The following is a 12145-nucleotide window of genomic DNA, read 5'->3' on the forward strand; positions in this document are numbered from 1 at the left end:
TTCATAGAACATGAATTCAGAAAAAGGCACTGTTGCGAGAGGACGTAAAGCCACTTGTTCTGCAGGGAGCTGGGACTGGAGAAACAATCAGAACTGGGTTCAATGCCAGTTTGAGAAAGGGGCTTAGTGCAGCCCAACTGGCAGAGGCTGGGACCTGCATGAAGTCAACCGCTGGGACTGAGCCCCTGACAATGCATGGGGTATGGAATAACTCTGACCACCAAAGACTATGATTTAAATAATGCTTGCTCATGGCCAGTAGGGGAAGCTGTGGTGATACCGCTGCAAATGGGCATGAGATTTGGAACTGGATCACCCACAGGCAAAATCTCTGAGATGCTAACATATATGACGGTTCAGATCTGAACACTCCCTGGGCTATGTGGAATTACTTTTGAGACTACTTTGAGGAGCTGCATGCAGGAGAAGCATTCTTCCAAATTTATGAAATGTTCAGGGCTCCACAAAAAGGGGGAATTCATACCTGGGAAAGAGATGATAGAACTTTTTTTTTTTTTTTTTTGAGACGGAGTCTTGCTTTGTCGCCCAGGCTGGAGTGCAGTGGCCGGATCTCAGCTCACTGCAAGCTCCGCCTCCCGGGTTTACGCCATTCTCCTGCCTCAGCCTCCCGAGTAGCTGGGACTACAGGCGCCCACCACCTCGCCCGGCTAGTTTTTTGTATTTTTAGTAGAGACGGGGTTTCACCATATTAGCCAGGATGGTCTCCATCTCCTGACCTCGTGATCCGCCCGTCTCGGCCTCACTCTGTCACCCAGGCTGGAGTGCAGTGGCACAATCTCGGCTCACCGCAACCTCCACCTCCTGGGTTCAAGCGATTCTTCTGCCTCAGCCTCCCAAGTAGCTGGGACTACAGGCACGCGCCACCATGTCCGGCTAATTTTTTGTATTTTTAGTAGAGACAAGGTTTCACCATGTTGGCCAGGCTTGTCTCAAACTTCCGACCTCAGGTGATCCGCCCACCTCAGCCTCCCAAAGTGCTGGTATTACAGACGTGAGTCACCGCACCCAGCTGATAGAGCTTTAAAGACTAGTTTAAACTCTGCATGATTAAAATTCTCAAAGAACTAATGGAAGGAAGATATCATGAAATAAGAATGAAAGTTTATGAAACCCCAGACAGCTTTAAACATAATTGGAATGACCGGAATAAAAAATATAGTCACTGAAAAAAAAAAATAACCTAGCGATTGAATAGAAAATAAACTGGAATCAGAGAAAAGGAGAATTAGTTAAAATTATCTTTCCTTCATCAGACACATTCTATTAACACTGAATTTCCTTGGGCAAATAAAATAGCCATTATACCACTCGAGAATAATATGGCACGGAACAGTTGGTGATCTGTAGAGGGGCATGGCTAATAGAGATCTGTACCACCATAGCAGAAACCCTTTGGAGAGATATGTTGCAGAATTTATCATATTTTTGTGATTTTAGAAAGTTAATGCATATGCTATGAACTATGTAACATTTCCTACTGGCTTGGGGCAAAGTTCCATAACCAAGCACATGAACATTTTTCTATAGCACAATGTATGAAATTTTACAATAAGTGCATAAAGAATCTAAATAGCTCCTGGCCAATTCTGACCAGATTTTGTAGGCAAAGGTGATCAACTCAGTTTTCTGAGCTTTCTGGATTTTAGAATTGTAGACAAATCATTGGACCTAGAAAAAGACAGCACACCAGTATTGAAGTAATACAGAGATACAATATTCATTTGGTGGTGTTTGGGCGTGTATTCTAGCAAGCAACAGACATGGTGACCACTGGTCAGGCCAGGAGACTGTGGGATAGAGACAAATAATAGAAAGAAGGCAAAGGCCAAAAGAGGGAGACAAAGAAGATCCAGGAAGCCCCTGGGGAGGGAGCTCGGCAAAGACAGGAGGTGATTAGAGAGAGGAATACTTGAGAAAGGGGGCAAATTGAGGGATAGAGGTATTCCAAGGTGGAAATGAAAAGCCAGAATTGACCAATTAGGATGGAGCAGGTGTGAGAGTTACCAAGAATGTGATGTAGCCAGTACAAAGGCAGAGCTGGAGGAGATAGGAACTCGGAGAGCAAGAGAGTTGAAGAGCAGACCCAAGGAGAGCAGAAGGGAGATTTCAGAGGTGAGGACACCAGGAAGATAGGGATGGGGGTAGAAGGGCGAGACATGAAAATGGAGGGAAGACAGGCCGGGAGAGCATCTGAGACAGATTCCTGCAAAGGCAGGGAGGAGGGGAGAATAAATAAAGGTGGGAAGGAGAGGAGAGAGGCTTGGACAGGGCCTGTGTCAGAACAATGGGAAGGGGGAGGATGGGAAAGGAGGGCTAGAACTTTATCAGTCACGCTGAACATATTGTAAAGGCTTTTTACTTTGTAATAAAGTTACATTTTCAATCGCAATTCTTTAAATTTTTTTTTTTTTTTTTTAATTTTGAGACGGAGTCTTGCTCTGTTGCCCAGGCTGAAGTACAGTGGTGCGGTCTCAGCTCACTGCAACCTCTGCCTCTCAGGTTCAAGCACTCTTCCTGCCTCAGCCTCCCAAGTAGCTGGGACCACAGGTGTGCACCACCATGCCTGCCTAATTTTTGTATTTTTAATAGAGATGGGAGTTCACCATGTTTCCCAGGCTGGTCTCGAACTCCTGACCTCAATGATCTGCTTGCCTCCCAAAGTGCTAGGATTACAGGTGTGAGCCACCGCGCCTGGCCACAATCACAATTCTTTTTGCATCTTAAAACACTCAGAAGTCTGTTTATCACATGACTGTTGAATCAGCTGTTTTATTTTGGCTTCAGGGCACTTTTCTGATAGCAACATTGACCTTCATTGCAAACTTAATTTTTTAAAATACATACAAAACACCTGGAAGTACAGGTGAGTAAAGCATATGAGAAGCTTATTTTTTGTTTGTAGATAATTAGGCCTCTAATTCCACTACTACTTCACATGTGAAACAAGCAAACTCATTTTACCCAAAGAATGTTGAGTTATATGTTGACCAAATAAGTAAACCAAGCCATTCTGGGCTCTTAAATAGATATGTACTCCTAAAAATTAGGTGCAGTTTTTGTTGCATAACTATTTATACAAAACCATTCTTTGTTAATTGAATTTTATTTGGGTTACTATATTCCGGAATTAAAATGTGCCATTTTTCTTTTTCTTTTTTTTTTTTTTTTTTTGAGACAGAGTCTCGCTCTGTCGCCCAGGCTGGAGTGCTGTGGCCGATCTCAGCTCACTGCAAGCTCCGCCTCCTGGGTTCATGCCATTCTCCTGCCTCAGCTTCCTGAGTAGCTGGGACTACAGGCGCCCGCCACCTCGCCTGGCTGTTTTTTAGTAGAGATGGGGTTTCACCGTGTTAACCAGGATGGTCTCGATCTCCTGACCTCGTGATCCGCCCGTCTTGGCCTCCCAAAGTGCTGGGATTACAGGCTTGAGCCACCGTGCCTGGCCAGAAAATGTGCCATTTTTCAATATCAACCTATTAGAAAGCAGCATCCCAATTTTGCCTCTAAAATTCACATGGCAGGCAATTTTGTCACTTCCAGTGAGAGGCCTTAAAACTCTTTGATTACATCTGGTCATATTTATTCACAGTAAGATGAGCACACAAGTAAGCATCTGTTGTGAGATGTATTTTAGCTGGCATCTTCTGGGATAACACGTCTCTAAAGGTTTTAACTCCCATGTTCCCAATCTTTTTCCTTCTCCCTCACAGTGGACTTCATTCAGCCCGCAAGCAGGTCAGTCTTTGGGATGACTGGCCTGAAATATACTTGATTTTCACAACTGTCCACAGCATGAATATAAAGGTGTGAAATTAAAATTCAGATGGAAAACCTTTTCTCAAGTCAGAGTGGCCAAGTGAAACTGACATCCCTAAGAAAAGACCATGCCAGGCGTGCCTTGAGCTTGGCCACTAGGGGGCAGTCAAACACTGCTCCCCTCAAAATACTGTTCAGGCCCAATTTTGGATAACCTGTTTTGGAGGTTAAGCAAATTACTTGAGTAAGTAGCAATTGGTAGTTACCAAGTAGCAGCCTCAATACTTCATGCTTTTAATTTCCTACATAAGCCCATGTTTTTGATTTGTAATATGGTTCCTAATTTGGCCATTAAGAAATGTTTTTTAAAAGTTTAAAGTTATTTTTAATAACTTTATTTTAGACAGGTTTACTCTTAGAGACAGATATTGTTTTTAGATCTGCCTGTGGCTTTGTAGTTCCCAGTTTAATTATGTTAATGCGAGATAGTTAGTAACAATTACTTGAATTTTATGGACATATTTCAACAGGTTGAAATTCCACAAAACATAATTGGTAGTTACCAAGTAGCAGCCTTAATACTTCATGCTTTTAATTTCCTACATAAGCCCATGTTTTTTATTTGTAATATGGTTCTTAATTTGTCCATTAAGAAATGTTTTTTAAAAAGTAGTTTGAAGCTGGTTAACAAAGATACACAGTGAATAAATTAATGATAAAATACATATAATAATAATAAGATACGTTATGCGTAGTTGTCTATTAGTGCCTGTAGCTTAAGGCAGTCAGTCACTCATTCCTTAGGCACTCCAGAGTGATGATGGTCAGAGGAGAGCAGATGATCACATCATTTCTAATTTTCTGTTTTGTTTAGATCTGGTCTAAGAGTCGTTCACAAATATTATTTAAATTAAAAAGACAACCCTTACTTTTAGGCAATTCTAAATGAACTTTCTTTGGTTACTATGAAAAGCCTTACCATTTTAATTGTCCACAATTTTATGTGAAAAAGAAAAAAGTCTTACTAATTATAGAGCAAATCCTATTATTTGTATAAGTAGAAATAAAATGTCAAAGCATTGATTAATGTGTCTTGCTTTGAAAAGAAATCATTTTAAACATAAATGTTTAAATTAGTAGTCAACAGTAATACAAAATTCGAAAATAAAAATTCCCAGAGATTATAATTAATCAACAAATATTTGTTAGGTTGGTACTAGGAGTTTGAAATACGGCTTTTACTTAGAAATAAAATCAAACGACAATTATTAATTGAATTTTTGTTTTTAGTTGAAAGGGTGACTTTACATTATGGTAAATCACGAAATGTTATTTTAGTAGTAGATGTTTTTCATCTCATAAACGGTTTAAGCAAAATCAATTAAATGCATTATCATGTGTAAAAGCAAAAATATAGTAAAATTGGTTAAACTATGATTACAGTCCTGTAAATTAAATATTTTTTTAAAGGGCACAGATGATCTCTATGACTTGTCTTAAATCCAAGAAACTACTTTGTAGCTATATATTCTTAAAATCGTATAAAATTGAATATTCAAATGTGGATAGAACATGAACTTCTGAAGTAGGACCTTAAATAGGACCTTAAATAAAGCAATAGACTGCTTGCTACAACTGTATTGCATGCCAGATGAGTTCATATATTGTTTCTTCTTAGTTAATACTAAGTTTTTCATGTAAGAGATATTAAAATATAAAATAAAAGTCATGCTAGGTGTATGGAGATATGTATTTTAAATATTTGAAGTAAAGTTTTAGTATTCTTTTAAATTCAAAATAAAATTTAGATATTTTAAATCTTTTAAAAATCTTTTGTTTGTTAGAAATTTTAAAATAATTCCTCCTAAATGTTGCACTTTGTTTCAAGATTTAAAATATTCACTTGGAATTCACTTAATAAAACTGAATATTTTAAAAACCTAAAACGAATTTTTCAGAAAATAAAAACAATTTCAAATTTTAACCTTTATTCTCAGAGGTTTATCAAAATTCTTTAAGAAAAAATATGAATTAAAATATAAACATTTTTTAATAATAAACCTCAGCAAACCTTGGGTATGATTAATAGGTTGTTTATGAATGTATAGGCTGACAACGAATCTTTTTCTTTAAAAGCAAGTGAAGATTTAAGTTTTATTTTTTGGTGAGCTTTACAATGAAAATGGTGCTGACTTGAAAATTAAGAGTTTGACTGAAATAAAAATTTCCACAAATTAAAAGCAAAAGAAAATTATCTAAGTAAATGCACTTTTATAGACATTTAATAACTTTATTTTAGAGAGGTTTACTCTCAGAGACGGATACTGTTTTTTAGATCTGCCTGTGGCTTTGGAGTTCCCAGTTTAATTACATTAACGCAAGATAGTTACTAACAAGTACATGAATTTTATGGACATATTTCAACAGGTTGAAATTCCACAAAACACAATTTTAGTTTATTAATTTGTCATACTTTTTAAAACAAATGCCAAAAATATTTTCTGCGTTTTAATTGATATAGTCAACATTGTTTTTTGACGTACTTTATCTACAGCTTTAATAACATACAAAGGCATGCTTCCATGAAAAATTTGTTGCATCTAAAAATTACTAGGCTGTATGGGACTAAAAGCAATGAAAGGTAATGACAAATACAAGGCAAATTTGATGTCCTTTTTTTTTTAAACACCCTAATACATTTTTTACAATTGCCATAGAACTACATAGAAATGTATTCTTTGGGAATTGCACTCATTTAAAGCGAGAAAGTAGCAGCCTTACCTTTGACATTGATCAGAACGATGAAATGAAGTAGAAAGAACATTGTAATCAATCTGAGGCTGAAGAGATGTTTAAAAGCAGAAAAATAATCATAGGTTTACAGCAATTGAGTTATTAGACGTATCCTCCTCATACCTCAGCAGGAGTTCTGATGTAGTAACTTCAGTGCCTCCCATGTTCTGAGCATGCTCACAGCTAGAACTTTACTGGCATGAGGGGAGACGGATTCTTGTCACTATGCAGGCTGTCTTTTTTGTTCTTTCTTTTTTGTTTCTTTTAGTTTAAATCTACACTTGTGTTCTTGATCACTAATTCATTATGGTGTGTAAAAGGAAGTATAATAGGACTTTGATATTATTCGATAAGAAACATTTTGTAATCACTTAAAAATTTTTTTCCTCCAAAGCATGTACAACAATTTGCTGTTATTTAAATCCAAACATATATCGAAGTTCTTAAATATGAAGGATATAGGCTTACACTGAATAGGCTATGAAACTCTTTACAATTATATTTTCATGCAATAAACAAATGTCAACAAGCTGCTTACTTACAGATACACAAAGAACACCCACTTCTATTCAAATGTACTTACATTTTTTCAAATGACATATAACAAGATAATTTAAATATATGGTGTTGTGTTAAATAATTACTGTAAAACATTCATACAATATTTTCACTTCACATACTTCCCCCATAATCATATTCCTTTTTCTTGAAGTGAATAATTTTATTCTTCCTTCCAGCTCTGTATTGCACACCTATTAGAAAACACTAATAATTTAGTTCTTACATCCTGAAAGCAGCTTTCTCAACAGCATAGTTAGTACAAGTTAAAGTATAAAAAGGGACTTTTGGTTGTAGGATTCTGTTGATCCCAGTGTAATCATTAAGACTTCTCCAAAAAGATGTAGAATTTCCATGTCTGAGTTTATATTTTACTAACAGGGAAATATCTATCTAGAATACAGTTTGTAGTTCTGATTTGGAGAGAAGATTTTGTGACTGAACGATGCAGATTCTCTTATATATTGTTGTTAACTGTGTGCTAACAACACTGAAAAAACTATCTTGTGGTGACTATCGTCATCACAAATCATAAAATATGGGGTTTTCCTTGTTCTTTCATTGTAGCCTTTGAAAGAACAAGGATTCAAACAGAATTTACAATAAAAAATACTGTATTTATCACATAATGTATTTAGTTCTTTTCTCTTTTTAAGAAGTGAGTTAAATTCCCGAAGACACCTCCCAGATACATTTATATGTGGTCTCATCTAATCTTTCAAATCAAAAGAAAAAGCAACAGAGAGAATAAAGATGAAAAGAAATACTTCAAGATCTTTTCTTACATTTCAAGCATCTTTTTTTCCCTCACTAACCTCGAGGCCTTTTTAGGTAAAAATTACCTTATTTCACTTAAAGGAATGATTAGTTTTTCTCACGTTTTGTGTTTTGCTGTCGAGATGATGGATGCTAGTTTCTGGTACTGAAATTTTGAGCATGAGTTTTTAATAAATACCATGCAATTAAATACCATGAATTGTCCATCATAAGTGTATTTGAAGTACAAATATATTTTCTATGAAAATGTAATTTTTGGAGAAATAAGAAATGTCAAGATGTCAAAGAAATTAGTTTAGATTTCTTCATGGTATTGTTATTCCTTTCTATGAGGCTTTTCAATGTTAATCTTTGAAATATATTAACACAAACATTCAGGAATCAATAATTATAAATAATAGGAACATCTTTGGCTCACTGGTTTTTATAGGTAGAATATGCAAGCTTTGAAATACCATTTTATTTAGTATGTTTTAACTTTGACTTATCTGGTGTGAATATCCAGTCTTTTGTACTGAAACTGAAATGATTGACATTTACACAGGGATATAATATATGTGTTTAAATAAGAGTGAATGAATTTACTCTATTCTTAGAGCCACAGTTGGTAAGGAGGCTCCAGAGAGTGCTTCATGCAGAGCTGAGACGAAAGACTTGTGCAAACTGAATCCTCACTGGATAATTAACTTTGAATCTGCACAAGTGTGTTTTATTGATCCTTACCTGAATCAGCTCATCCCTTCATCCCAGTCTCCTGTTGGTAGGACCCTTACTTTTAGCAATAATACTATAAAAGCTCATGTGAATATATTATTTACTGTATAAAACAATTCAATATAATTCTGGCTAATTCAAGGGCATTTATTTACTGAAAGCATTAATTACCTAGTTCTATGTGGTGGGGGGAGGGCGCAGACATTTTCTTAGCTTCTACTGTCATTTTTATATACATCTTGGAAACTATTGTTAAATATAAAATTCTTAAATCAAGAGCATAATTTATTTAAAAATGGTCAGAAACCCTAATTTTAACACATTTTCATGATTGCGTGATTGTTTTTTATATAGGGCATAATTCATTATCTTTCCAAATTAATGTTTTCAATTAAGATATTTACTAAACACTTACTCTGCTTAGTGAGAGTATAGCCTTGTAAACATTTCTCACTTCTATAGCCTTTTCACTTTATATAGCCTCTTATTCACCAAACCTGATCCATTAGCAGTTAGTATCACTTTCTGTTTTGGGGGAAACTAGACATACTGATATTCAAAGAACAAATTATATGAATAGGTAAGATCTGTCCTCAAAAAGATAAATTATAGAATAATAACATCCAAATCCCAAGCTCATGATAGCAGGCCAATAATGGCAATGTTCCCTTGAATAGCCTCCTTACCATAAATCAAGTTATAGTAAAATCTGAGTAATTCGGCCATACTAGCTAAGTATTTGTGATTATAACTATATATTAGCCTTTATATGTGAGATTATAGCATTGTCATTATTCAGTAAGATTTATTTGCACCCTGTGGGCACAGCAAACCTAGCAATCACCTAATCTCATCAGCATAGTCAACACAGTGTGTCCATCAGTTGAGCAAACCAGTTCTGGCACAGGGTCCATTTTGATTAAGAAAGTCTAAATTAAGGGTTTCTTTTTTTTTTTCTTTTTTTAGACAGGGTCTTGTGCAGTGGTGTTATCATTGCTCACTGCAGCCTCAACCTCCCAGGCCCAAACAATCCTTCTACCTCAACCTCCTGAGTAGCTGAGATCACAGGTGTATGTGACAACATCCACTAATTTTTCGTATTCTTTTTTTGTAGACATGGGGTCTCCCTATGTTACCCAGTCTGGTCTTGAACTCCTGGGCTCAAGCAATCCTCCCACCTCAGCCTCCCAAAGTGTTGGGATTATAAGCATAAGCCACCATGCCTGGGCTTAAGTGTTCTGATTTTGATGTTCTAAGTTTAAAATAATTTAAGTCATGCTCCATTTGTCTGGGAATTTCAAGTCTTGGCAAGCTCAACTATTAGGAGCATAGCCACGAACCCAGAGTAAAAAATAACCCTGAGACATCCACTACTGGCAGTATGGTAGATTAGATACACTGAAAAGACTTCTTGCTTGAAAATGCTGTAATAGCTCCTGCATAAAACAATTTTGTTGCATTTCTGGAGTCTTCAGAATGAGGGGAATCGAGTCTAAAGGGAAAATACATGACAAAAATAAAAACCAAATGCCGAAATGGCAATGGAGCACAGTAAACAAATGTAAAAGGCAAGATTGGTTTGCAAAAAATGCAGATAGCAGCACTACAACTTTTAGGCTTTGAGTCAGTGGCCAAATCTGAGAGCTAAGCCAGAGCTTCCTCGAAGGATCAGGCTAAAGACTATGAAAGGCGGTGTCCTGTAGCACCATTGCAAAAGAAATGCAAGCTCCATAATAAAAATATCCTTAATTGAAACCCCTACATTTTATCCAGGTTAAAATCAACTAAATATGAGCTCATTATCAAAGATCAACCAGGGATATATGGGTAAAAGTTGACAGAAACAAAGCAATAAATTTAGAACCCCCACGTACTTCAAATATTGAGATGATCAGTTATGGAATGTAAAATATTTAAAGACTGCAATTACAAGAATAAATAAGGAATAAGAAAGCATCAAAAAGCAACAAAGAGAATTTTCAGAAATGAAAAATATGTTCCTAAAATTTTAAAACTCAATGGATACGGTAAAGAGCTGTCAAGACATAGTTGATAAAATAAGTTGTAAATGGAAATAAGGGAGTGAAGAAAGTTCCCAGAAGGCAGCATAGATAAACAGGGAATGGAAAAAAAAATGAAAGAAGAGACTAGGAGGAAAGCAGGAAAAATTTCAACACACAGCTAATTATAGTCCCCACAGGAGAAACTAGTGAGAATGAAGAGGAGATAATATCTGAGGAGATAATTATCGAGAATTTTCTAGAACTGATAAAATACAAGAATTTATAGATATAGCAAGGACAACTTCTGCTAGGCAGGACAAATAAAATGAATGTATTTACACATTCAGTTTTGAAATAGTATAATATAAAAGAAACCAGAAGGAAAAGACAGATCACCTACAAAGGGAAAATTAGAATGTTAGCAGGCTTGTCAACAACAGCAACGGAAGCCAGAAGTGTAGTAATGCTCACAGTTCTGAGAAAAAATAACTGACAACTAAAGATTGTGTACCCCACAAAACGATCTTTTAACGGGAATGTAAAATAAAGTCATGCGCAAGATATATGAATACTAAGAAGTTAGGTAAGAACCAAAATGAAAAACGCAGACCAAAAGTTTGATAGCGTTTCAGGGAGGGGAACAATCTGAGTTGCGAAGGTCATTAGGTGAAACCTCAGCTCTGTCCCTCTTGATTGATGGATTGAGAGATTAAGAAATAGTGTCAACTATTCTCCCGGTGGTATCAAGGCACACACGCCAAAGTAAGTCTGAAGGGTAGAAGGAAGTAAAACAGCTTCTTGCTTCTGTGTGAAACTGAGAGCCTCCTCGGGTGCCTGTAATCCCAGCTACTGGGGAGGCTGAGGCAGGAGAATCACTTGAACCCGGAAGGCGGAGGTTGCAGTGACCCAAGATTGTGGGCTAGACCAAAAACTGGGTGGATACTCAAAATGCATATTAGAGATATTATGGTATATTCGATTATTGTTTCCAATTATTCCACTCCCCGTAATAAGAGTGTGTGCCCCCACATTTTGCCGTGTGTCTTGGCAGGGCCTCTCTGTAGTGTATATTTCTCTGCTCCATTGACTTTTGCCTTGGCCATGAGACTTGTTTTCACCAACTGAATGTGACTCGATGTGACATATGCCACCTTCCAGCAGAGGCTTGTTTGTTTGTCTGTTTGTTTTTTTGAGAGGGAGTCTGGCGCTGTCGTCCAGGCTGGAGTGCAGTGGCGCCATCTCAGCTCACTGCGAGCTCCGCCTCCCGGGTTCACGCCTTTCTCCTGCCTCAGCCTCCCGAGGAGCTGGGACTACAGGCGCCCGTCACCACGTCCAGCTAATTTTTTTTTGTTTGTTGTTTGTTTGTTTGTTTTAGTAGAGATGGGGTTTCACCGTGCTAGTCAGGATGGTCTCAATCTCCTGACCTCGTGATCCACCCACCTCGGTCTCCCAAAGTGGTGGGATTACAGGCGTGAGCCCAGCAGAGGTTTTAAGTGTGCTTTTGTGGTATGGCATGGTCGTTTGTA

At 36.9% G+C, this 12145-nt stretch overlaps 1 protein-coding gene and 1 long non-coding RNA gene across 9 annotated transcripts in view; one reads left to right on the top strand and one right to left on the bottom strand.

The window, feature by feature from the left end:
• LOC105485986 (relaxin family peptide receptor 2) overlaps window positions 1-6652 on the bottom strand; it is a gene marked incomplete at its 5' end in the record, with an annotated part of 70894 nt that extends 64242 nt beyond the window's left edge. Inside the window, one exon of the mRNA XM_011748623.3 lies at window positions 6556-6652. Coding sequence (XP_011746925.3) covers window positions 6556-6652 — 97 coding nt within the window. The remainder of the gene's footprint in view (window positions 1-6555) is intronic.
• Window positions 1-12145, top strand: part of LOC105485992 (uncharacterized) — a 539662-nt gene that overhangs the window by 106159 nt on the left and 421358 nt on the right. The window lies entirely within an intron of this gene.

This window comes from Macaca nemestrina, chromosome 16 (assembly GCF_043159975.1).
Source record: "Macaca nemestrina isolate mMacNem1 chromosome 16, mMacNem.hap1, whole genome shotgun sequence".
Classification (NCBI taxonomy): domain Eukaryota; kingdom Metazoa; phylum Chordata; class Mammalia; order Primates; family Cercopithecidae; genus Macaca; species Macaca nemestrina.